At 38.4% G+C, this 26,355-nt stretch overlaps 1 protein-coding gene and 1 non-coding gene across 4 annotated transcripts in view; one reads left to right on the plus strand and one right to left on the minus strand.

Annotated features, from left to right (window-relative positions):
* The window catches only part of ADAM17 (ADAM metallopeptidase domain 17), a 43,880-nt gene that overhangs the window by 6,503 nt on the left and 11,022 nt on the right, over positions 1 to 26,355 (plus strand). Inside the window, exons 2-13 of one of the 3 annotated variants that reach the window (XM_006197099.4) lie at positions 3,979 to 4,111; positions 8,527 to 8,657; positions 9,608 to 9,696; positions 13,161 to 13,329; positions 14,052 to 14,185; positions 15,976 to 16,065; positions 17,902 to 18,015; positions 18,936 to 19,080; positions 19,189 to 19,277; positions 21,520 to 21,672; positions 24,059 to 24,258; positions 25,137 to 25,240. In XM_006197099.4, coding sequence (XP_006197161.1) covers positions 3,979 to 4,111; positions 8,527 to 8,657; positions 9,608 to 9,696; positions 13,161 to 13,329; positions 14,052 to 14,185; positions 15,976 to 16,065; positions 17,902 to 18,015; positions 18,936 to 19,080; positions 19,189 to 19,277; positions 21,520 to 21,672; positions 24,059 to 24,258; positions 25,137 to 25,240 — 1,551 coding nt within the window. Of the gene's footprint in view, positions 1 to 3,978; positions 4,112 to 8,526; positions 8,658 to 9,607; positions 9,697 to 13,160; positions 13,330 to 14,031; positions 14,186 to 15,975; positions 16,066 to 17,896; positions 18,016 to 18,935; positions 19,081 to 19,188; positions 19,278 to 21,519; positions 21,673 to 24,058; positions 24,259 to 25,136; positions 25,241 to 26,355 lie in introns of those variants that run through there. The other 2 variants (XM_031684750.2, XM_031684752.2) reach the window with 2 other exon arrangements.
* On the minus strand, positions 13,611 to 13,686 carry TRNAN-AUU (transfer RNA asparagine (anticodon AUU)). Its single transcript is given in 2 exon segments — positions 13,611 to 13,646; positions 13,650 to 13,686. It is a non-coding gene; the product is annotated as a tRNA-Asn (tRNA).

Consider the following 26,355-nt stretch of genomic DNA (forward strand, 5'->3'; position numbering starts at 1 on the left):
GTGTGATGCTCTTTCTCTCAATATCACAAAATTAGAAATATAGTTCTCTTTCTCCTCATTTATATCCCTAGTGCCTGGAAGGGAGGAGGTTTTCAATAAACATCTGTAGAATGAACAGGGTGTGGCCTAGTGGAAAGAGGAAAAGTATGTGCAGAATGTGTGTGCAAGAAAGGAGGGGTGGGAGTGAGTGTGGAAAAGATACCAAAGAGAGGAAGGGTAGGGTCCCTAAGGAGGACTAGACAGGAGAGGCCAAGTGGGGGAAACTGTAGCATGTGGCAGAGAAGGGCAGGGAGCGGGTGGGGACCTAAATCATGCAGTACTCCAGTCTGACCTCTTGAGTTGTGTCTGTGTTCTAACTTGTCTCTGTAGCCAGCAGAAATGAGAAAAGCTCAGTTGTTTAGGGTGATTGTTGGAGCAACTTGAAGAAAGCAAGGAAGGTGTTCTCATTCTAGAGTGCTGGGCAGCCATTGTTGGAGTTTCTAAAAAATATGGCCACATACTAAGCTAATAAGAAAGGTAGTTTTTGTAGCATTGTCTCGTGTTAACTGTCATAAAACCTACTGTAAGAAGTTAAGTGGTTTATACTTGAGTTTTTTGAGATTTTTGGATATGGACAAAGAATAAACTCTTGGGAAGTGGGGGAAATACAAATTCTGTTGAAAAGCTATAGGATATTAGATTACCAATGGATGGAATTTTGGAGAAGTGTGGTAAAATGCTGAGCATCTGAGAGGTTACTTGAAGAGCGGGAGCTCGGGTTGTTGGGCGAGGAGAGCGCGTTTAGTGTGTTGTTTGTAATGGCTCCGGGACATCCAATTTGAGATGTCTTGTTATTAAAAGAGGGCAAATTACAGTTGAAACATATTAGTTAAGTGTTTTAAAGTGCTTTAGCAAGCTACCTTTAAATAGTGCTTATTATAGAAAAATACCTAAAGATAACCAATGATGTTACTTTTATTTTTTTAGGCCTATTTTTATACATAGTTAAGATCATGCGATATGAATAGTTTTTTAATCTACCTTTGTTTATTTAATATTATAGTATAAGTATTTTCTCATGTTCTTAAAATCTGTTAACATTTTAAATGATTGCATTGGGGTTTTTTTTGTTTGTTTTTTGTTTGTTTGTTTTTGTCATTTGGAAGTGGTATAATGTCTGTTTCCCAGGTGTCAACTTACTTTGTTTCCAACTTTTGTTTTTAAAAATATGCAAAGCTGAACCATGAACATCTTTGTGCGTAAAGGTTTTTTTCTTCATTTTGAGCTGTTTCTGTAGTTTAGCCTAGTTCAGTGGTTCTCAAGCTTGAGTGTGCATTAACATCACCTGGAAGGCACATTAAACACAGATTGCGGGGCCTGACCCCTAGAATTTCCAATTAAGGAGGAGTGAGGGGAGAAACAAATTCCCAGGTGATGCTTTTGGCTGCTGGTATGGGGACCACACCTTGAAAACAACTGGCCTGTATTACTGACAATGAAACTACAGTATTGAGGTTAAGTTTTGCAGTCAGTTGGAGTGATTATGATCTTGAATGAAACGGAGTCCATGTAGCAACCTGATTGAGGGACTTCAAAGAGCTAAAGGATTGTATTAGCCTCTCAGTGTTGAGAATTTTGCAATTTGTGAAGATAGGAGTGAGTGCTATTTTGTGCAAGGTTCTGTGCCAGGTGTTGTGAGGTAAGGATACTGTGATTTTTAAAACAGAGCTCACTTGTGGCTATTTTAAAATCTATTTGCAAGATAGGACAAATATAACTGAAAAATGCCAGAAGAAAGGTGTAAACAGAGGGCATCCGGATTCAGTGGGAGGCAAGGTCATGTTTGACTGATATGTCAAAAAGTAGGAGGCCGAGAAGTAGAAGGTCGAAGAAGAGCTAGGCTATTTTTAAGCAGTTTCAAAAGTTGACATCAGTAAAGCTTGGGGTTTTCAGCCAAGACAGGCCCAAGTTTAAATCCTAGTGCTGTGTTACATTAGCTTTGTGATGTTATTTTCCCCGAGTCTGTTTCTTCATCTCTAAAATGGGGCTGTTACCCCAACGATGTTCTTGGACGTAACATAAAACATCCAGAATGGTGTCTGGTAGGAAACAGCACACTCAAAAACTGTTGAATAAATGATAAGCTTCTTGAAGGTTTTTCGTTGATGCCTCTAAGCATTACAGTTAGCCAGGCCAAATCACCAGTAACTATCCATTGGCATAAAAGAGATTGATGCCTTCTGAAACAGCTTTCCTCTGGATTAAATTTAAAAGGGAATTTCTGTTAACAGAAAATGGGTAGTACCTAACAAGTGTGAAATTTGCTACCAATTTATTTAATCTTATCTTGAGTTAGAGCCTTGGATGGACTTTGATTAAATTTGCTTTAACCATATAGCAGTGTTCCTGCGCCATGCTTTCTTCAGGTTTGCTTGAATATTACATGACAGTGAGGCATTTTCCCACCTCTCTGTATAGATTGGCCCTTCTTGCTGCCTGCCTGCTGTCCTGCTTTCATGTCCACAGCACTGACATGTGTTTTCTTGTGTGTTGTCTGTCTCTCCCACACAAAATGAGTGCTGCTTTAGGCAAGGACTTTGCTCCCTCGAGTGCTCTATCTCAGTACTTAGACCAGTGCCTGGCACGTAGCAGTGAATGAATGAATTGATGAAGAAACCAATTGAGGATATTTAGAGGAAGAGGAAGGAGAAAAGTATTGAGTGGGTTCTTTCTTTTAGAAATTGTTTTGTGAGCATATTTAACCACAGTAGTAATACACTTGTATTTTAAGCTCCTGCTGCTCTATTTTGAGGATGCTCTCAGTCCAGTGGAATGATTTTGAATGCCATTGCTTCTGCAGTGATATTTGTTGATAGAAAAAGGAAAGCATCAGCTCAAATATTTTTAGACAGTTTTTATAGGGACTTAAGTCACCAAAATTTGTCTTCCAGACATCCTCCTGATTGTGGGAGAGAAAGCAGTTGCTGCTGATAAGAGGTGACTTACAGAGGTAGCATGTGATCTATAGTGTTTACTCTCGCTCTGTACCAAATAGAAACTTATTTGTGCTTGTTCTCTCTTTGGGGCAGTTTTCTTGCTTTTGCCTTTCTTGGGTTCCAAGTCAGTCTGGGAAAATAATTTATGTTGATTTTTTTCCCTTGGGGATCCGTTTGGTCCTACCACTTCTACTTCCTGGTGTCCAGTAGATTAACATTCTGCTGTGTCTGTTGAGAGCAACAGCGATAGGGCTGTTACCACTTTTCTTTTTTCTTTAATTTGGAATATGTGATTTTTCTTTCTCAGTTTTGGTTTGCTCAGGCCATTGATAGATTTGTTGCTCTTTGTGACCATACATTAACTGATAAGGAATCAATTAGCTTAGGTGGGCAATGGGCAGGGCAGGTTGGCACACTTGATCTTAGAAATTCTAAACATAGGAGCCAGAAGTGCCTTGCATTTAGAAGTTAGCTCATTGCGTGCTATGATACTTTCTGAGATATCGAAATTATTGGTATCTGATGTGAACATGAACTCATATTCACCTTTCCCTGATTGTCACAGAAATCTTTCCACAACTGATTTGTTTGACGTAGGGTCCAAAAAAGTTCACACATCTGTTTGCTTGCTGTATTCTTAAGTCTCTTCTGTCTCCACCCCTCCCTTCTTCCTCATGCCATTTGTTTCCTGGAGAAAATTGGGTCATCTGTTTTGCAGGAGTGGAACATTCTGGGTGTGGCTAATTACTTCCTAAGGTTGTTATTTAATTTGGCAACATCTAGTCTCTTTTTGTCTTAAAAACTGAAAGTTAGATCTTGATTAGATTTAGGCCTGTGTGTGTGTGTGTGTGTGTGTGTGTGTACACATACATGATAAGGATACTTAATAGGTCGCACTGGGGCATTATATTAGGAAGAAATTGTTGTCTGACTCTCTTATTTTAATGATGTTACAATTGATTAGTAGGTTTAGGTGTTAATAACCTTTTTACCTGTATTTCAGAAAAGCTTGATTCTTTGCTCTCAGACTACGATATCCTCTCTTTATCCAATATCCAGCAGCACTCTGTAAGAAAAAGGGATCTACAAGCCTCAACACACTTAGAAACACTACTAACTTTTTCAGCCTTGAAAAGGTAATTTGAATTATTCATAGAATGATGTTGGAGTGCTGGGATACTTGGTTTGGTAAAAACTGAAAAATAGGAATGTCTACTGAAATTTTAGGAAGTTACACTTTAAAGATTTGTAATTGATACAATTATAGTCTGTCTTGATTCTTTTTATTTTTTATTTTAAAATTTTTAAAATTGAAGTACAGTTACTATGTGTCAATTTCTAGTGTGCAGCATAATGTACCAGTCATGCATGTACATACATATATTCGTTTTCATGATTCTTATAATAGTGTATTACTTATGCTTAAATTCATGCTGACAATTATTTTAAAAAGGTCAGTGGGTATTCCAAAGGTATTAATGATGGTATATTTATGTTTATGGAATTCTAACAAGAATTTAAACTAATTGAATGATTATAATCCTTTAAACCATTTAGAGCTATCAACCTTTTACTAAGTACTGTCTTCCAAAAGATTTTACTAACTTCCAGAGGATTTTAATGCATGTTTTTTCTATGTAGATCTATATGTATATAGGTGATATAGATAACATAGATTTATCTCATTTTTAAAGCTGCATAAATCTTCCTATTGCATAAAATTTTAGCAATTTTATTGACTAGTACTCTATAGACGGATATTGTTTAATCAAAGTGATTTTTTTCCCTGAAACTAATAATGCTCCAGTGAGTATCTTTATAAATATACCTAGTCTGGGTATTTTTATAGGATACATTTCTAAAATGTGAACTCCTGGGCTAGGTCAAGGGTACACACGTTATAAATGTTTATTAAAATTGACATGTTTCTTCCTAAAGACATTAGACCAGGTTATTCTTCTAGCAACAGTATATGAGTTCACCTGTTTCCTGTTTTCCTTGTCAATACTCGGTTTTATCAGCCTTTAACTTTTGTTCCTCTGAAAGGGGTAGTATCTTACAGTTTTGATGTTCATTTTATGTGAAGTTGATCATCTTTTCATGTGTTCATAAGTCATTTGTTTTATTTTGCTGTCTGCCTTTTCATACCCATGTACCATTTTTCTGTTGGGTTTATCCTTTTAGTTACTGAATTGTCGTAGTGCTTAGTATATTAAGAAAATGAGTCCATCATCACATGTGTTACTGATGTTTTATGGAAATATTTTTTACTATATCTATTTTTATTTTTCCTAATCATTACCATCATCAGATTATTTTTGAATAATTTCTTTTTGTTAGATTTTACGTCAAAATATTGCGGTATTGGTTACGTAGCTTCTAGACCTATAGCAAATTTGAGCACAGTGGTGACCATGATAATAGCTATAGTTTCTTAGGTGTATTGTGTCATTTACTTCGGTAGGCACTTCACATATATTACCTCTAATTCTTACTATATCCTGCATAGAGGGTTTTGTTATTCCCATTTTGAAGGCAATCCCTCCAAAAAAAAACACCCCAAAAACTGTGGCTCAGAGAGGTTAGGTATGTTGCCCAAGTTCACTCAGCTAGAGAGTGGAAGATAAAGGATTTGAACATAAGTCTGATTCCAAAACCTGTATAATTTCTGCTATGCTGATGGGGAGTTTGGTGAAGGAGTGGAGATATCGTAGCAAGAATTGAGTAGGAGCAAAGGAAGAGAGGGGGAAACTTTAAAATGACAAGAACTCAAAATTTAGTTTTCTGGGTTTCTTCTGAAGTTAGACTTGAGGTGGCCTGTAGAATCCTTGCTCTAGGGTCAGATATTGCCGTGGACTAACATACTTCTCTGTCATGTCTAATAGATGACATTGATTCATTAAGAACAAGTTAAACAATAACTACTTCTTATCTTCTGTGCAAGGAAGCAGAGAAGTTTGTAATTAAAATTTTCACCTTAAATGTTAATGGGAAATGTGTCTAACAGTCTATGAGAACTTTGTACCAAGTACTTTAAAGGAGTTTATTTCATTTCACCCTCAAAACCGTTCAGTTTGTAAGTGGTATTATTTCCATTTGTAGATGAAGAAAACTTAGATTTAGAGGTTAAGGCCAAGATCAAACAGTGAATAGGTGTTGGAGACAGGATGTGAGCCAGGTTTATCAGACTCCAAAGCCCATGCCCTTTCTTAAAAAAAATTGGGCTACTTGAAATGATCAGTTGGTAGATGACTGAACTTACCTATGTGAAGTCACTCATTATTTGATGGTGATGATAAATGAGAAGATTTTGTGTTTTTAAATGATAGAGGAAAGCGAAATAATTTAAGATCATAAAATTAAATTTTGATGTGACTGACCATTAATGGTTGAAAAAGTGTGGAAACACTAAGAGATTGCATAATGAATTAAAAAGTAATTTTATGAAAAAAACCCCAAAATTTGCCTAGAAGTTCCATTTCCTCTTTTTTAATAAATCAAGAAATACTTTTATTCTAAAGTAATGAAAAAGTTAGTAAATTTGTTTTAATACTATTTTGGATAATGCTATAATTTTTTTGGAAAAAAGTATTTGTTCCTCTTACAAGTGAAATATCGTAAATTATTTGAAGAGTACTAGAATTGATATAGCAATTAAAGTGATATATACCCAGACCATAAATGGTCCACTTTATGGATCATTAAAAATAGATATGAGGTACAAGCTTCCTCAAAAACTTACACTGTTTATAAAAAAGTGATGAGGGTATAATGATATACAGCATGGTGACCACAGTTAATAATATTGTACTACATATTTGAAAGTTAGATTTTTAAACAGTAGATCTTAAAAATTCTCAACACAAGAGAAAAAAATTATAACTATGTGAGGTGATGGATGTTAACTAGACTTCTTGTGATGATCATTTCATAGTATATACAAAAGAAGATAGGAAAGTAATGTTAATTCACGCTGATTAACACCAGTTTGCAGTCACCGTAAATCCTTAAAGGTCAGAAAGATACATGAAAATGCTAAAGGAAGTCTGTAAGTACATGACAACATAATTTGGGGGAGGATAAAGTAAAATATAAATTCTGACTGACATCTTCTGTTGGAGGTTTTATAGCTCAAAGGTGAACATTGGAAACTCAAAAAACAGGAGTTTTACCAATACTTGGTCCTTATTATTACAATATAGCAGATGCATAGATAATGAAGAGTGCAGCGCTAGTGATTTTTTTTTTCTGGGAAAGAACATTAAGTAAAAATAAAATTGAGACTCCTAGAGAGCCTTAAACTAAACAATAAGGCGTTTGTAAGACGGATGCTCTTCTTTTCAAAGTTCTCAGCATAACTGACAGGGGAAAAAAATTGTAACTGTGAATGTGTGGGAAGATATGTTTTAGGATAGCAGGAGAAAATGTTCCATGGTTTTCTGAAATAATGTTCTATTGTCTGTCCTTCCCAATGACCAATTAAAAACCACAGAATTACCTTGTTATGCTCAAAAAGTTAAAAAAATATTTGTTGCCATGGAGACGGTCCCAGTCTAGATTCTTCCTGGCAGTTTAGACTTATGGAAACCCATGAAGAAGTAACATTTTATCATTTCAACACCATAGTTGACAAAATTAGTTCCTGTGGCTGAGATGAAAAACATACCTTTATCTTTGTTGTTCATGGGCACACTGAAAGAACTCTATAAATGATGATTGAAAATTCTTGCTCACCACACGCAGTTTTTATGTCAGGAATGAAACTCGTAGAAAACAAGAGTATTAAGCTAACTAAAAAGCTGGAGTGTGTAGTTTCAAGTGTGTACTGGGTACCTTATATTTACTTTCCTCATGGTAATTGCAGATTACTTTTTTCAAGTTAAGTTCTCTTTAGAAGGAGAAAAGAAGCAGGAGTACTTCTAAATATAGGAAGTAGCATTAATTTGCACAGCAATAAGGCCACCTTGATTGCTGGAGGCCCCATAGTACAGGCATTTGAAATAAACTAAATTCAATGTTCAGTTTCACCATTTACTGGCTGTGTAACCTTGAGTATGTTGATTAACCTCCAAGCCTCAATTTTTACTGTGTGAAGTAGAGACAACGTACAGAGCAGCTGGCGCTGAGTAGGTGCTCAATAAATGGTACCCAGTAATCTCAGTCTTTAATAACTTTTGAGGAAATAAATAAGGACACACAACTGGAGAGTTTAAGGTTGGAGTCCTTACTTAAATTAGGGACTCCAAACTTAAACTCTCCAGGTGTATTTCCTTATTTTTTTGAGTCTCCAGAAAAGATGAATGTATAAGCTCTTTGAATGTTTTTCCCCTCCAGTTTTAGTTTCTTTTGATCTGCTGAGTTCTCACAACTAAAGAAATTAGTCTGTCCTTACTGGCAGTGTTAACTCTTAAGTACCACAGTGAAACAGTGGTTATAACTTGCATAGTACTTTATTAATGTCAACTCTCTTGTCAACTTCATAAGTTTAATTAAATGAAAATAGGCTTGGTTTCTGTGCTTAGAGTAACGTACGGATGCATTCTTTCTTTAGGCATTTTAAATTATACCTGACGTCAAGTACTGAACGGTTTCCCCAAAATTTCAAAGTCGTGGTGGTTGATGGGAAAAATGAAAGCGAGTATCCAGTCAAATGGCAGGACTTCTTCAGTGGACATGTGGTTGGTTAGTAGATTTATTTGCTTGTCCTTGTGTCTAGTGGGTTGGGTGTCCAGACTGAACTTGATTGCATGTTCTTTTTTTTTTAATTAAAAATTTTTTTAAATAATTAATTTAGGGGGTTATTTATTTATTTATTTTCAATGGAAGTACCAGGGATTGAACCCTGGACCTCATGCATGCTAAGCACACACTCTACCACTGAACCGTAGCGCCCGCCCCCTCCCCGGCATATTCTTTTTGAGGGGAGGAAAAAGGGGTCAGTAAAGTGCTACTGTTTGTCTTTTATCTGAGCTTGGTACTCTGGAAGCAGAGACATTCAAACAGGAGGAAATGAGTATATCCAGCATGTCCTCCTAGCCAGCTCTATTGATGGTTAAAGGGATTTCCTCTTAAGTCATGTAAATTTAACCTCTTGTCTCTGGGGAAGGATTGTAGGCTTCCCTTATGAGATTGGAAACAAAGAAAGATAGGAGATAAAGTAACTGACTCTATGGTCCTGTTACGTATTTATTTAAGAAAATATATCAAGCAATTTCAGTTTTACTTCTGGAAATTTTTTTGCAATAAGAAAAAAAAAAAAGACACTAAAATACCCAAATAGTACAGTTCATGACCTGTATATTCTGAATCATGCTTCCTGCCTCCTCTTAGTTCTTTCTTACCCCAAATTAGGTAAAATTATTCCAGAAGAAAAATCTACACTCTGTTTTGTTTTATAACACACTCTAGATAATTCTCCTAAGAGGTTTGTGGGAAAGAGGCCAGTTTCAGATGAGTAGGAGGTGAGACTGCCCAGCTGCTTTCTGGGCAGTGTTGCTTGGGGGTAGATCCCTGCAGTGCCGAGGCGCATTCCACACGGATGAAGGCCTTGGCTGATTTTTATTGACAGTAGTGCATAGTTTATTTTTTGATTTAAATATTTTTTAATAATGACTTTTTTTTTTCCTCTTAAGGTGAGCCTGATTCTAGGGTTCTAGCCCACATAGGAGATGGTGATATTACAATAAGAATCAACACAGATGGGGTGGAATATAATATAGAGGTAAGTCTACATGTGAACTTTTTTCTTAGGAGCAAATATCTCTGATTTTTAGAAAGCCTTTTCTCTCAGTTGTTTTAAGAAGAAAAAGGTCTTTAATTATACTTACTTTTCTCCTTGTATTTAAAGCTTTTTGTTTTAACCAGGAAAATAGATGAATTTTAAAAAAAAGTTTTTTTTTAACATAGCTAAGACTGTCATAAGATGCACTCTGTATTTTTAAGTACTATAATTGAGAGAAAGTCACATGTTGGGTGGAAAATAGGATGAGAAAACTTTCTTTCCCTCATTTTTTCTTTATTCTTTCTTAATAATCCTACTGGAAGTGTAAACATTCTCAAAAGTGAAGGCGAATTCTTGTTTCTTTGTTTCTCTCGTTCCCTCCTAGGTGTTCTAGATAAGCAAGATAAATAAAAGGTGATAGTTCATAGTCTGAGAAGTTCAAAGAGGAAACTATAGGAAAATCAGGCTCTGGCCACTCTTCTGTTGAAATACTAGCATTAGAAACCAAGACTGAACTGGCCACGTCTGTGCAGGATGCTTCCCTGTATGTCAGATGCTAGTCCAGAAAACAAAATGGTTGCCACAGATTTGTGACTGAAGAGTTTCTGCATCCCTAGGAAAATGAGAATGCTCTGGGTAGGGGTGGTATCACTGAAACAGAACACTTGTGGGAAAACTATCACTGAGATTGATCAGAATGAAAGTTTCAGGTATATTTGAGTGCCGTTAGGGGTAAGACAGGGTGCTGCTGCTGTAGTTACTGTAATTGTTCATAACGTTCCTACTGCCTGGCCATGGTCATTTGTCTAGCTATCACTGCGAAGAAGCAATGTCTGTCTCTGGCCATGCAGTCACTTCGGTCTGTTAATGTTGAGATTATCTGATGTCAGTGTTTTGGGGAGTGTGGCACACCAGAGTGAGTCAGCAAATTAGCACAAAGTAAATGAGCATTTGCTCTAGAACAGGCAAATCAACCAAGTCTTAAATTTACTTATTCATTCAATTTATTTTTTTTAAAGTACTTTTTTACACAGTCCCTAAAAAATTCAGAAAATAGATTACCCACTACTGGGAGATATAAGTATTATAACATTTTGATGAATATCTTTCCAGGTTTTTTTTTTCTATACATATAGACACAAATAAGTAGTTATACAGAGAGGTTTTTCCTATAAAATTAGGACCATATAATATGTATAGTTTGTTTTCAAATATTTTTCATATAACTATGTAATAATGAACATTTTTCCATGTTAGTAAATGAAGATCTAAATTAGGGTTTTAAATAAATGCTACCTGTTGGTTCATTGAAACATTGCACCATTTATTTAACCAATCCACCACTGACGCTCAATTATTTCATTTCTAATTTTTGGAATTAAAAACGCTGTGGTGAACAGGTGTTGGGCATGCCTCTTGGTGCATGCATTTAGTTAGAACAGTCTTGGTGGTGAGAAGCAGCCAGCCTGGGGAGCTGTAGGAAACTGCCTGGGCTGTGCTGAGTTTCACGTCGGCGGCTCCCATGGCTCTGTAGCTGCACACATTGCTCATCGAGGCCGATGTGTGTCGGGTGGTCCTCCTCCACCTTGTAGCTTTGACATCTGGACAGATGTTCTCTGAGGTTGCCACAGAAGGGAAACATAAGGAGAATCCCACGGGGGACTTTTAATGGCCCGGCTTGGAAGTGGCCTACATCATTCCACTCACATGCTTAGAGCTCTTGTCCCTGACCTGCCTTCCAAGGAGCCTGGGAAAGATAACCTCCTGTGCTCAGAAAGATGACACAGTGTAGGGAATGCACAGCATCGCTTCTGCCATGGTGCATGTGCTTGCTCATTTCCTTAGGGTAATCTATTAATTCTTCATCCAAAATGTGTGCATTTAGGATGCAAATTAAATTTGCTCAGATTCCTCACTTTTCCAAATGCTTCCCTTTGGGAGAATTAGGAATTGTTTCCATCCATACTTGTCTGTTTCACTAAATACAAAAATGACCATAATTAATATTCACTGTGAGATGTTCACTTAAAAGTGAACTCATCAGGTTTAGTGAAGGACTTTCGCATGAGATTAATAATTTTTTAAACTGAAAAAGTGGTTTATTACTTAGAAGCTTACGACCCTTCCCCTCCCCACCTCAACTATCCCAGCCCTAGGAAACCACTAATCTACTCCCTGTCTCTTTAGATTTGCCTTTTTGTTTTAGATTTGCTCGGTCATTTCGTACAAATGGAATCACACAATATGTGACTTCTTTCACTTAGAATGTTTTTGAAGTTTTTCCATATTATATAGCATGTGTCAATTATACCATTTCTTTTCATGGCCAAATAATATTCCATTGTATGGACACACACCACATTTTGTGTATTCATTCATCAGCTGGACATTTGGGTTGCTTCCACTTTTGGGCTATTATGAATAATGCTGCTGTGAGCATTTGTGAAAAGTTTTTGTATGAGCATGTATTTTCATTGCTCTTGGATATAGAACACACTGGGAATGGAATTGCTGTCATATGGTGCCTCTGTTTGTAACCTTTTAAGGAACCACCAGACAGTTTCCCACAGTGGCTATACTTCATATTCTCACTGTTTCACATTTACTGCGTTTTACATTCCACGTCCCATTCTTACTGGCAGGAGATGAGGGTTTCTCCACATCCTTGCCAACACTTGTTATATGTCTTTTTGATTACAGCCGTCCTTGTGGGTATGAAGTGATTTTCATTTCCAGGATGGATGTGGAGATACATACATATATCCACATGGCCTTTCTTGTACAAGCTGCCTGGTTCTGATGAGACCAGAGAAGAACTTTGTTTTGAAAAAGATAGCCACATCCTCTTGTCTTGGGTAATCTTGCCAGTATGTTAGTGCTGATTTACTGTGGCCACACAATGTATGAGTGAAGATTTAAAAAAACAAAAAGAGGCTTTCTCTGAAATCAGTAAGTTTTAGGCATATCGTTGCAGTTTTTCAGGTTTCTCTCATGAAAATGTGTGTGTTCTTTCCTGTGCATAAACTCTATCATGGCAAAAAGATGTTAAGGAAATGAGAATGAAAATCCCATGAGAATACTGTCTTGTCTAAATTTGATTCCTAATATGTTCATCACCTAGAACGGTGCCAGCATACAGTAGGTGCTACATAAGTATTTTTGAATGAATGAACAGAAAAGGATATGCATTTCCTCTTCTGGATCTTCTAAAAGATTTTATAACTTGTGAAAATAAGGCTTTTTTCATATACAGATAAAATCAGAGAGTGAATAACCCATGTACTTATTTACCAGCATAGATACTCTGATAAAAATTGAAATGATTTATTTTCAGTAAAATGACTAGTCAGTTTACTTAACCTGGAAATGAATGTTACCTAAAAACAAGGAAAGGGCGTTGTAAGAATTTCATGTTTAGAAATTTTTATATTTTCAATCTCAGTTTTATTTGTTTTCTATTTTAGCCACTTTGGAGACTAATTAATGATACTAAAGACAAAAGAATGTTAGTTTATAAATCTGAAGATATCAAGAATGTTTCCCGTTTGCAGTCTCCAAAAGTGTGTGGTTATATAAAGGCGAATAATGAAGAGTTGCTTCCAAAAGGGCTGGTAGACAGAGAGCCGCCTCATGGTAAGACTAAAAAAATATATTTCAAATAAGAAACAAGCATAACAGCTGTCTTCACTTCAGTAGGGGTGGTTGTTAATTGATTAAAAAAAACATGATTATCAAGTAACTACAGTATTGAAAGTAGAGTTTTGTTCAGAAATTTCTTAAGTTAATTTTTTTGTCTATAATGTACATATGAATAAATATATTAAAATAGATGAAACAAATGAATTAAAAATTGTTTTTTATTTGGAGGAGAGGTAAGTAGGCTTTTTTATTTTTAATTAGGTTTATTTATTTAATGGAGGTACTGGGGATTGAACCCAGGACCTCGTGCATGCTAATAAGCATGTGCTTTACCACTGAGCTATACCCTCCCCCCAAAACAAACTAATTTTTAAATGTTTGATTATCTGGATATTTTTACCATTACTTGGGTTAATTTGTAAACTTCTTCTAGAAGAAAATGACACTTTCATAGCCCAGCAATAAATAGGTTATTGTTTTATTCTGATAAATACTTTTGCACTTTTCCTTGGTTTTGAATTATACAATTTCAAAACCTCATATTACTTTTTCACTTTTCTGTCTTCCCCTAAATTGTTTTTTTGTTCAAGATACCGTTAAGGATACTGAGCTCAAATAATATTTGTTTCAAAAATATGTTAGATTTAAAATGTTACTATAAAAAACTCCTTGTTTTGATGAATTTTGATTTAATAGTGCATACAAATTCATATTAGAGCTTGTCCATCGGGTGAGGAGAAGAGCTGACCCTAATCCCATGAAGAACACGTGTAAATTACTGGTGGTAGCAGATCATCGCTTTTACAGATACATGGGCAGAGGGGAGGAGAGCACAACCACAAACTACCTGGTAGGTGTTTGATGCTGGGTCAGGTATGGGACAAAGAAGTTCATGTCGATAGGCAAATTCCGTTTAAGAGAAGACTGCTATCATTTGAAACATCATGAAATGAGATCTACTTCAGATGCTCTATGATTTCCTAGGATATTTGAGGACTGTCTGAGGTTCTTACATAATTGTATAGAGATTCTAGTTTCAAATTTCTGAAAACCCATTTTACCTTTCAACTAAGATCTTCTGCACATCAGGATTTTTATGTGGATTATGTTTAGGGAAAGTTCATAACGTAGGTCTCCTTTATACAGGTGAACTTTTGGAAAGCATCACTGCTGTAATGGCAGTGCTTCTGTTGGTGACACATGTGGATGTGTGCTCCGGAGTGGGGAAGGGGAGAAAGTATTTGTATGAGCCTCTGTGTATTATTTTTGCTTATGTGTATATATCAAAGAAGTTGGTCAGTTGGGTTTATGTCACATAAGATAGCTAGTTGTTGGAATATAACTGTGAAATGAGACTTTTGGGGTCACAACTAGAGGGCAGAGATTTGAAGGAAAGATTACAGAAGTATTGATGCTGGATTTTTAAGCATTTACTATTGTAATTTTAAAAGTCAAGGGATTCATATTTCATTGACATTTTTTTGTCAGCATGACCTCATTCCTCGTGATAACTTGGCACTGACCGTGGTGATGTTGAAGGAATAAGAGAGAATGCAGCTATTCATTCGTAGTGTGGAGCCCGGCGCAGCAAAGGCGTCTTTCTCCTTGCCTTGCTGCTCCCATTCTGTGTTTTTTTCTCTCCCCTTCCTCACCCCTCTTTCCTGTCCTTTCCTTGTCAAGTGAGTTTATTATGAGGGTAGTAGGAGTTGTGTGTGAAGTCACTGTAGTTCTTGTTCCTAAGTAAGAAATTCTTTCCTGAAAAGCTTCTTTCTTAGTGTGGGTTTTGTACTAGGGGCTCTGAGTTTACTTCTTTGTTTATTACACCAAGAATATGAATACAGTGAGAAGTCTAGTCTCAAAAACAGCATTTCTTAGTCTCCCAGTTACTATAAGCAAAGAACAGTTTCTTAGACCTACAGTGTTGCCAGAACAGTTGCCAGAACCTCATTTACCCAGTTTTTGAACAATAAAATGTTCTCTTTGAGGAGAAGATAGGTAATAAGCACTTTGTTATGTAGTTTGAGTTGTCCTCGTCTGTCACACTGCCCCTCCTCCCTCAGTGTCCTCTACCCACCTCACCCCCTCTGTCTCTCTGTACCTGGTCCTCAGGGCTGCACTTTGCACAGGGAGGGTCTGGGACAGGATTAGTTAGCAATAATCCTTGCTCCTTTCGTCTTTCCGAAGAAGGCGTTTCTTTTTTTCCTGTTTTGTTTGTTTGTTTGTTTGAGGTACTTGGCAAGAGAGAATGAACAGAGTACTTCTTAGAAGGAAGTATTTTAGGTAATTTGATTGACTTTTAACTTTCATTTTTGTAATTGACTGGAACGGCAGGTTTTAAAAAGCCTGTTAACTTGATACTTTGCTTCTGTAGGCAGTTGATGACCTGAAATTTGGGATGAGCTGTATGTACCACTGCTTACTCTGGTAGCAACACTTGAAGTTGGAGGCCAGGAATGATTTCTTTGTTAAGTTGTTAACGTAAAGAATTAACATCTTAATGCTAGTTTTTGTAATTGGTGAAACTTTTACAACGGTGTTTTCTCTAAAATTTTTTTAAAAATCCCTACAGAACTTACATGACATTGCAAAGAGGTGCAAAGAGATACATAATGTCTTCCCCCCTCTCTCTCATGCACACAGATAGAGCTCATTGACAGAGTTGATGACATCTATCGAAACACCTCGTGGGACAACGCAGGCTTCAAAGGTTATGGAATACAGATAGAGCAGGTATTTATCATCGGACGCGGCTCACAGTGCTCAGCTAAGTTATGTGATGTAAACGTTCATCGTTTGTATTCAAAACCCAGAAACCGATCTTCCGTTTTAATCATGAATACTCTCAAATGCCGTTGATTTTTATCTGAGTAACTTAACAGTGTTTTTGATATTAATTCTATATAGATTATGAAATTTTCTGTTCTTTGGCTTGTTTTAGGCAGAAAGCCTTTCTATGCTACCACAGTCTCTATTTTTTCTGAATTCGTGCCTTTTTAATCTCCTGTATTGTTTTATTTTTCTCTGATTATGCTTTATGTCTTCAGTTAGAATCCTAGCACATATTGTTGAATACTTAGAAAACTGACTTAAAAATACTGGGTACATTTGCATGGCGTTTGTACATAGAGAACCATTAGGTCTCTTCCCCAAATCTCCTGAGTTCTTACCTGTTAGCAGAGTATGTCCAGCAATGAGGTACTTATGTCATCCTAAGTATAGCTTATAGTGAAGATTGTTCCAAATCGGTAAGACTGATTAGAAAGACTTCTGAAATTGGATATTGCTTTGGACAGACATTTTGTCATGGAAATTATTGTCTCTGTTTCTTCCAAGCTTTTTGTGCTCAGCTAGCCATGTTCTTATGGGTTCTGTAGTGCAGAATTTAGAGTAAAAAGGAAAAAAGCTTTTGAAACCATGCATCATACTTACAAATGTTAAACTTTTATGGTACTTATATAAAGCTAAGAGAATTATTTCCCCCTTTTCCATTCTCTTTTACTGTTTTGCACTTTCTTTTTTAAGTTATTATTTGAATAGGTAATATATACACATGGTACAAAAGCCAGTGAAAAGTAAGTCTCCTCAACCTCTGCCCATTGTCAAACCAGTTCCTTTCCCCAGAGACGTCATGTCACTAGTTTCATCCATATCTTTCCAGAGTTATTTTATGCATGTGTAGCATGTGTGTGTATGTGTGTATTTGACATATTTGTGGTATGCTGTACTTTTTTGCATCTTGCTCTTTCATTTCATGAAAAACTCACTTGTTTAAAATAGCCGCATCATGTTTGAGTTTTAGGAGAACAATAAATCTCCTTTTTGCTCTAGAAATTTGGAACCAGTTGAAAAAAATAGATGTGATGGGTAATTACAATACCAGCTTTTTAAATGGTAATAGGTGGATTGGAGGATGTGGTTTAGATGTACAAAGTGGGCTGCCACCCAGTTCTTCCCAGTACTGGTCTTGATCACCCACCACCAGAGCTGGGGCGCCCACCCCAGTGAACTACCACGTGGTGGCAGAGCAGACGGGAAGAGATTTCAACAACAGCTGAACTGAGCATGGCTTTGTTTCTTGTGCAGATTCGCCAGCCTGAGTGTTTCACCCTCTTTGGAGAGGAGGCTTTGTTCCCTTTTTAAAGTAGGATTACTATGAGTGTGTATTATATGTACAAGGAAAAGCCCCTGTTCTTTATGCTCTTCTCCCTGTGGTGTGCAGTGATGGCCACCCTGCTGTTCTGCATCTCTGAATCACTGACTACTGTTGGGATAAATGTTTCAGCTCATGAAACCCAGGTTGTCATTTTTTTCCCAACTAAATATAGAAGAAATGAAAATTTAGGAATACATTTACAAGTCATTCGTTGATACATGTTTTCCATACCATATACTTCTCAGTGTGATTTTAAACATTGGATATTAGAGCTGAGGACTTTTATGGAATTTTGGCTCTAAAACTTTTTTTTATTTTTTAGAACGGTAGATGGTCTTTTTTAACAATGCAGTATTACTTCAGTCTTGTGACTTTTCTGAGGTGTTCTAAGTATTTTATCTCTTTAAGTATAGATTCGCATTCTCAAGTCTCCACAAGAGGTAAAACCTGGTGAAAGGCACTACAACATGGCAAAAAGTTATCCAAATGAAGAAAAGGATGCTTGGGATGTGAAGATGTTGTTGGAGGTAGGTCGTGGAATCCTGGATGTGTTGTGGCTCATGTCTATTAATTAATGAAGGGCCATATTAGAAAAGGTAATTGAAAACCAGGGGCAGCTCCAACAGCGACCTTGTCCCCCGTAGCAAGATAGATAGCCAGATGGGCAAAACTGAGAATGAAAAATGCTAGAAAGTGGTGCTTCTTAACCTTAATATTTTGGGGAATCTAATGAAGCAATGGAGCTTTGGAAAATAGATACTCAGTGTATACATTTTTTTGCACACCATTTTGTTAGTTCAGGTCTCTTGAAATTTATTGGTAGAGCTCTTAGATCGGTAATTAACACATGTATCAGATGGTAGAAATACAACTTGGCGATCTGAAGTCCTCTACAGGAATTTTTAATTTTTGTGTTTTTATTCTGGTAACAAATCTGAAGATAATTAACCTACACATTCTATGCCATACGGATTCTTGCCTTGACAAGATATGATTTATCCTTTTTTGTCACGTGATCTCAGTGTCTCAGTTTGTGGGTACTGTTGCTTTGCTGTAAAATGACTGTCTGTGAGGTGATAGTGTTGATCTTTTACTCTGTTGTTAATGTATTAATTTCCTGTGGCTGCTCTAACAAAATACCAAGCGGGGAGGGAATTAAGAGGTACAAACTATTATGTATAAAATAAGCTACAAGGATGTATTATACAACACAGGGAATGTAGCGAACCTTTTATAACTATAAATGAAGTGTAACCTTTAAAAATTGTGAATCACTATATTGCGCACCTATAACTTATGTAATATTTGTACATCAACTATACTTCAATTTAAAAAAGTGTAAAAAAACTGCAGTCAATCATGTGGTACTGTTCTGGAATATTTGGTTGAAACATCTTTTAGTGTGATATATCTGTTAATCTAATTAAGAATATGTATTTCTAAAAAGCAATTTAGCTTTGATATCGCTGAAGAAGCATCTAAAGTCTGCCTAGCACATCTTTTCACCTATCAAGATTTTGATATGGGAACTCTTGGATTAGCTTATGTTGGTTCTCCCAGAGCAAACAGTCATGGAGGTGTTTGTCCAAAGGGTAAGTTTTCTGTTTGTTGTGTGAATATGTAGGAATAGCAAGCTGATAAGATTATGTTGTAAATCTGTAATTGAATAAGCAATTTGTCTCTGTTCCTTTTTCCTTTAGCTTATTATAGTCCAATTGGAAAGAAAAATATCTATTTGAATAGTGGTTTGACCAGCACAAAAAATTATGGTAAAACCATTCTTACAAAGGTATGTTCTTTTAATTTTTACAAGGGTAGATTTTGAGCTTATTGTAAGACCTCAGCTGTTACAGATTTATAGGTATTTTTTAAAATAGTAATACATACTGTTTTTTGTTTCTGTGTAAAAAAACATTTTTAGTGGGAAATACAAAAATAAAAGTAAAAAGAAGAAAATGATAGTTAACTGTCAAGCTTCTTTTGAGACCAATCGGGATTATTGTTTCTCCTGAAGACGTCCCTCCTGGAGCCCTTCATCTTGCAGGTCCTGATAGAGGACGGCTATCCACAGTGTATAAGGAATATACTAAAAACTCAACAATAAAGAAAGAACAACCCAACTTTAAAGTAGCAAAAGATCTTAATAGTCACCTTGCCAAAGAAGTTACACAGGTGGCAAATAAGTATATGAAAAGATACTCAACATTATATGTTATTAGGGAATTGCAGATCAAAACAACAGTGAGATACTAACATCACACAACTATTAGAATGGCTGAAATCCAAAATGCTGACACCACCAAATGCTGGTGAGGATGTGGAGCAACATGAACTCCCACACACTGCTGGTGGGAATGCAAAATGGTACAGACACAAAATGGCAGTTTCTTGTAAAACTAAATGTACTCTTACCATAGGATCCAGCAACCATAGTTGTTAGTATTTGCTCGCAGGAGCTGAAGACTTATGTTCTCATAGAGACCTGTACATGGATGTTATAACAGCCTTATTAATAATTGTCAAGACTTGGAAGCAACCAAGATGTCTTTCAGTAGGTGAATGGTTAAACCAACTGACACATCCAGACAGTGGAATACTATTCAGCACTAATAAAGGACCAATCATGTCATAAAAAGACATGGAGGGACCATAAGTGTATATTGCTAAGTAAAAGAAGCCAATCTGAAAAGGCTCCATCCTGTTTGATCCCATCTGTGTGACATTCTGCAAAAGACAAACCATGGAGGCAGTAAAAACAGTGGTTGCCAGGAGTGGACTGGGAATGACTAGACAGAGCACAGAGATTTTTCGGGTGTTGAAACTATTCCACATACTTTAATGATGGATATGAGACATTATGTGTTTGTCAAAACCCATAGAAAGTATGACACAAAGAGTGAACCTTCATATAAATTTTGAACTTTGATTGGTTCAAAAGAAGTAAAATGGGATGAGAGAAGAAAAATACACCAGTTTTTGGAAAATTTTCCAGAATTGTTTTCTGTGCTGCTCCTTTACCTTTTTGGTATCACAGCATCATCAGTGGTTTGATTTAATGGCGTATCTTCCTTGGTCTTCCAAAATTTTTCTATTATAGGACACATAGGACAAAAAATAGATTGCTTTGATGTTTCTAAAGCATCAGTCTGTTAGAAAATCTTCTAATGAATTTTTCTGAAGCACAGTTTGGAATTACTTCTCCACATTGCACCTTCGGGATTTGCGTACTTTTTGCACAAAGTGTAAAGTTTTCTCTATGACCATTTTAATACAAACACTTGGAAAGCTTCAAGACATTAATTTTAGCGTTGCAACTATGTCTTAAAAAAATTCCAGTGTCTTGCAGAATACACGTAAATTTTTTCAGGTTCCATGGAGTGATTTTTCCCCCCACTTAGGAAAAAAAATCAGTAATTAAATTTGTTATTTTATGCAGAGAAACATGGGAAAACTTTTAACTTTACTGGCTGAATTCATCGTTACATTCAGATAGAAATCTGGTGATGGGATAGATTCAGTGCAGCCCTTTAACTGAATTCCGATAAATAAAATCCTCTAGATCATTAAGTCTGCCTTGGACGTGAATTCAGTCACTGAGATAAGGAGCATGGTTTTGTTGTTCTTCAGTTGTCTTGCTCCCCCCGCCCCAGCCCCTCATGCTAGATTTTAACAGGAGTGTGGTTGGGGTGAGGGGCAGGAGGCTTGACTGACTGACTGCAGTTCGCTATTTGGTTTATCACTGTTTGGAACGGCCAATGTTTGGTGCCTCATTAAGAGTGCTCCAGTATATCTTTTAAGTTATATTTTCTAAAGTTGATTTAATTCATCCTTATAATACTATTTAATAGTATTAAATAAAATCCTACATATTCTGTTTAATTCCTGTAATTGATAGAAGAAACCATAGTCCAGCTGTTACTCTGTTTTGATCTGATTGATCAGGAGCCCATTTAAGACACCAGGACCCAACTGGCCAAAGCAGGTGATGGTTAGATGTTGGGAAATAATGTTTCCTCTGCCTGCTCCTTCAGGAAGCTGACCTAGTTACAACTCATGAACTGGGTCACAATTTTGGAGCAGAACACGATCCAGATGGTCTAGCGGAATGCGCCCCGAATGAGGACCAGGGAGGAAAATACGTTATGTATCCCATCGCTGTGAGTGGCGATCATGAGAACAATAAGGTATGTATCTTTTGGTCCATTTACATGTTTCTTTTAATGGAGATACTGGGGCTTGAACCCAGGAGTTTGTGCATGCTAAGCATGCGTTCTACCACGGAGCTATACCCTCCCCGCTTTTGGAGCTTCTTTGTGTGGTTAGGAAAGAAAGAGGCTACGTTTAATTATAAGGAGAGCTCGCAAAAGCTTTCCATTCTAGGGATGGGACTGCTAGTTACCAGGTACCTTGAAACCTGGTTGTGTGTTTTAAAGTGAACCTGGTCCATCTACGTTAGTCATTTGGACTGTTTGTTATCAAGGTTAAGCACGTGTCGGTTTGGGCTGTGTGGGAGATTAACTACTTAACGTAACGGCCTGCACTGGAGCCTGGTTTGCAGGGTCAGGCGGGCTTAGGCTTTCAGTTGGAAACTTCCTGTCACTCCACTTACAAGTTGTCATTCACGTTAACTCCACATTGCTTTACAACTTGCATGTTTTAATTAACTTTTGTAACAAAATACATAATTTGCCAGACCTGAGGGCGGGGCGCTTGCCTTTCTGGCTCATGGCTTTGCCTCCAGGGCCTGTTCGGGGTACCCGGCACGTAATAAATATTTGTCGAGCAGATAAAGGAATAATTTACTATTGGTGGTATCTGATGGAATACACTGCCCTTGTTGATTTGGGACATAGTAAATAGTTCCAGAGACTTTCCTAAGAGTGGCTGTGACTAATCTTAGAGTCTGAACTAAAAGTGTTCATAGATGCCTGGTACTTTTTCTTTTTACTTAAAGTTGAGCAGCACAGGGCAGCAAACAACACCAGCTTGGTTTAGCTCAGTTCTGACACTGTCTTCCTGGAGATAGCATCACATCCCACAGGTGAAGGGCTCAGTCCCACGAGACTGCCCTGCCACGCTGCCCCCACCTGCACTTGAGATGCCAGTTGCAAATCTGGCTCATCGCCTGTGCTTTTAACCAACTGGCTATAGATTGGAGGTTCCAATGATCCCCTCCTTGGGCTCAGTTAGTTTGCTAGAGCAGCTCACAGAACTCAGGGAAACACATATTTACCAGTTAATGATGAAAGGGTACGATGCAGGATACAGATGAACCCCCGGACAGAAGAGGTGCCAGCGCGGGGTGTGTGGGAAGGGCGTGGAGCTTCCCTGCCCTCTGGGTGTGCCGCTGTCCTACAGCCCCACCTGTTCACCAACCTGCAAGCTCTTTGAACCTTGTAGGTTTGGGATTTTTTGGAGGCTTCATCACATAGGCATGGTCAGTCATTAACTGTTTTTAGCCCTTGCCCCTTCGCAAGAGAATGGGAGGCAGGGCTGAAAATTCCAAGCTTCTCGTCGTGGCTTGGTATCTCCGGTGACCAGCCCCCATCCAGGAGTCACCCAGGGGCCCACTCAGAGTTGGCTCATTAGAACAAAAGACACTCCTGTCACCCAGGAAATTACAGGGGTTTTAGGAGCCCTGTGCCGGGAACCGGGGCCAGAGGCCAAGGTGTGCTCTGTATTATCTCGTATGGGGCTTGGGCTCTCCGCCCCTCGGGGGTTTCATGGCTCTTGTCTCAGGTGGAAGGGAAGCCGTTTTGGCCACTTGCAGAGGCTGGAGACCCTTCCCCTGGAAAACCCACGCCGAGTTTTCCCCAAGTCTCGTTCCGCTTTTCGTGATAATTTCAGATGATTGGGGAAATGGACTCTGTTTTAGAGCCCCTGGTAAAATACCCAAATTTAGAGGTCATTTCTGTGATTCTGTACCAAGTGGCCAAGCTAGGATTCAGGCTTCCTTTGAGATGCTGGTCAGCTGTAGAAACCTCAGAGAAACTTAAAATCTTGGGGACCCATGAAAACATTTAGGTAACAATTTGAAATTTACTCTTTTAATAGACTATTTGTAATTTGCCTCTTACTAAGCTCAACGATTTAAACACTTTAAACATGCATCATTGACACAATATTCAGGGAAAGAGAAAGAGGTAAACTGGAGCAGACCCTGTTCTGCAGGCTGGAGTCGTTATGTCCAGGAAGACGGCGGTGTGGGCCCAGTCTCACTGTCCCCATGGCGGGTTCTGTCTGAGCCCCGGGTGGCGCAGAGTCTGGTAGAGCCCACGACTCTGCTGACGCTGGACTGGCTGGGGTGTTTGGCCTCAGCATTTGTGTAGCTTACTTTCCTGTGAAAAATTTTAGGCTCTTACCCAAATTCATATCACCTATTTAGCATCCTGCACAGGGAGAGAACTCAGTTCCTTACAAGTGGCATTTCAGGTGACGGGGAAGCTGACGTACCTTCCAGGTGGTTCTGATTGTGGCTTTTACGTTGTTCCCTGAAGAAGAAATGCAGACAGTACCTGGGAATGAATTTTTATGTTATTTTGGGTCCTATGTGGCCTTTTTTCTCCTAAGATGTTTTCAAACTGCAGTAAACAGTCCATCTATAAGACCATTGAAAGTAAGTCCCAGGAGTGTTTCCAAGAACGCAGCAACAAAGTGTGCGGGAACTCCCGGGTGGACGAGGGAGAGGAGTGCGACCCTGGCATCATGTACCTGAACAACGACACCTGCTGCAACAGTGACTGCACGCTGAAGCCGGGCGTCCAGTGCAGGTGCCGCGCTGGGCGGGGGGGGGGGCACGCAGCTGGGGGCGGCGGAGGGAAATGCAGGGGCTTAGAATCAATTAGAGGGTGTGCGCGTGTGTGCGTGTGTTTACCTCTCTTGCCCTTTATATCAAGAAGAATGTTTCTGGGAAGCAGTTTGACATGACACGAGAGAATCCTCAGTCTTGCATCCTCTTTGCTGTAGCGATGCCACAGTTCAAAGAACCTTTTCTAAGGAAACAGAGATGTACAAGACGATTTAACAAGGATGTTCATGGCTGCATTCTTTTATAATAGCAAAATATGGGAAACAAAGTGACAGTCCTGGGATATAAATTAATTATTGCACATCTCTACAATAGTGGTGAAGAATACTGTTTAATCACATGCACTAAATGTGGAGGGAGCAGGTTTTAAGTTAGAAGGTACAATATTTCCATTTTTAATGTCTAGTGCCTGGCTTTGAAGTAGAGGGGAAAGCTTAAATCTGTTACTCACTATATACAGTTATACTATATACAGTACATATAAACATTGTAAATACTGTTGGGCATTGGGGCCCTGGCTGCCTAGTTTCTTGACCACTGATTGATTTGTGGGCCTGTGTGTGTATGTGTTTAAAAAATTACTGCATTAAGTTAATGAAAACCAAGGACATGGAGATGTTTTAAAGACGAGCCACTTTGGCCCACTGTGCTCTCAGTCCACGCCAGGAAGGGCAGGTGGACCGCGTGCAGGTGGAGCCAGCACCTGGGGTCTGATTGTGCAGAAGCGGACCTGGCCTGGAGCCCTTCCCCTGCGATCTCGGAGCCCTGCGACATGACCGTAGTCTTTGCTGTGGGGCTGCTGTTTGACTTGGACTGTCCCCGTCTGCTCTTCCTCTCCAGTGACAGGAACAGTCCCTGCTGTAAAAACTGTCAGTTCGAGACGGCCCAGAAGAAGTGCCAGGAGGCTATTAACGCTACTTGCAAAGGCGTGTCTTACTGCACAGGTATGTCCTCCCGTTGGTTCTCTTGGAATAATTTGCTGAAATGCGTATGTGTGCGTTTGAAAGCAAGGTTGTGTCTCATTCAGATGAACAAACCCTGTTGTAGCCTCATGTGCAGAGTTGAGTTGATCATACACCTCACTTTGTGGCGCACTTGTCACTGGTCTGTGCAAGACCCGTGATTATTTCTCTTCATTATTTCCCCTTCAGTCAGCTCTCTTCTCCTTCCTCTCATAGGCATCTGTTTTAATGTGTTTAATATTTGCCTGGATAGGTGTATATTCTTGAAAGATAATGTGTTATTTTGTGTATATATGTGTTTTTAATGTGCCGAAATGATTTTCCACTTTAGATCTTCCTAAAACTCAGCATCGTGTTTTTGCAGCCCTGCTTCCTGCTGCGTTGTGTTTCTGTGTCTGCGTGTCTGTGTCGTTGTCCGTATCTGGTTCGTCGTTTGGGCGCCGCTGAGTGTTTAGTCCTGAGACTTACTGTAATTTACTTCTGTGTTCACCAAGCGAGAGCTGCTTGGATGGCCTTTGTCTCCTCGATACTGCAGATAGGGCTGCGCGGAACATCCCTACCCCGCTCCTCTGGGAGCTGTGAGAGCTCCCTGGGTGCGCACAGAGGAGCGACATTGCTCAGTCACGGGGAGGCACTCCAGTGGTCTCTGGAGCAGCAGTGAGGGTTTGTCAGCGCCACATTCAGCGGGTCCAGGTTCCTGGATTCTGGTGTCCTGCCAGCACGCAGTGTTACCTAACTCTTATTTTTTTGCCAGTCAGAAGAGTGTAAGGTGATTTCTTACTCTTACTTACTTTTTTCTTGAACATTTCTTTGTATTTGTTAGCTCTTTAGACTTCTCCTTTATTGAACAGCTAGTTCGTGTATTTGGTCCGTCTTTTAACTGGGTTGCATGTGTTTTTGCTGTTACTGATTCGGAGGAGTTCTTGTGTGAGAATCTCTGTGGTTTCGGCACTGCTTATGCCTTCCTCCTAGCTTTTGTCCTTTTTGGAACAGAAACCCCCTTTCACTGTCATCGAATCTGTCATTTTGTTGTGTGTGTGTGTGTATTTTTTTGAATTGTGGATCTGCAGCTGCTTCTATTAGTTTCATAATTTGAC

This window comes from Vicugna pacos, chromosome 15 (assembly GCF_048564905.1).
Source record: "Vicugna pacos chromosome 15, VicPac4, whole genome shotgun sequence".
Classification (NCBI taxonomy): Eukaryota; Metazoa; Chordata; class Mammalia; order Artiodactyla; family Camelidae; genus Vicugna; species Vicugna pacos.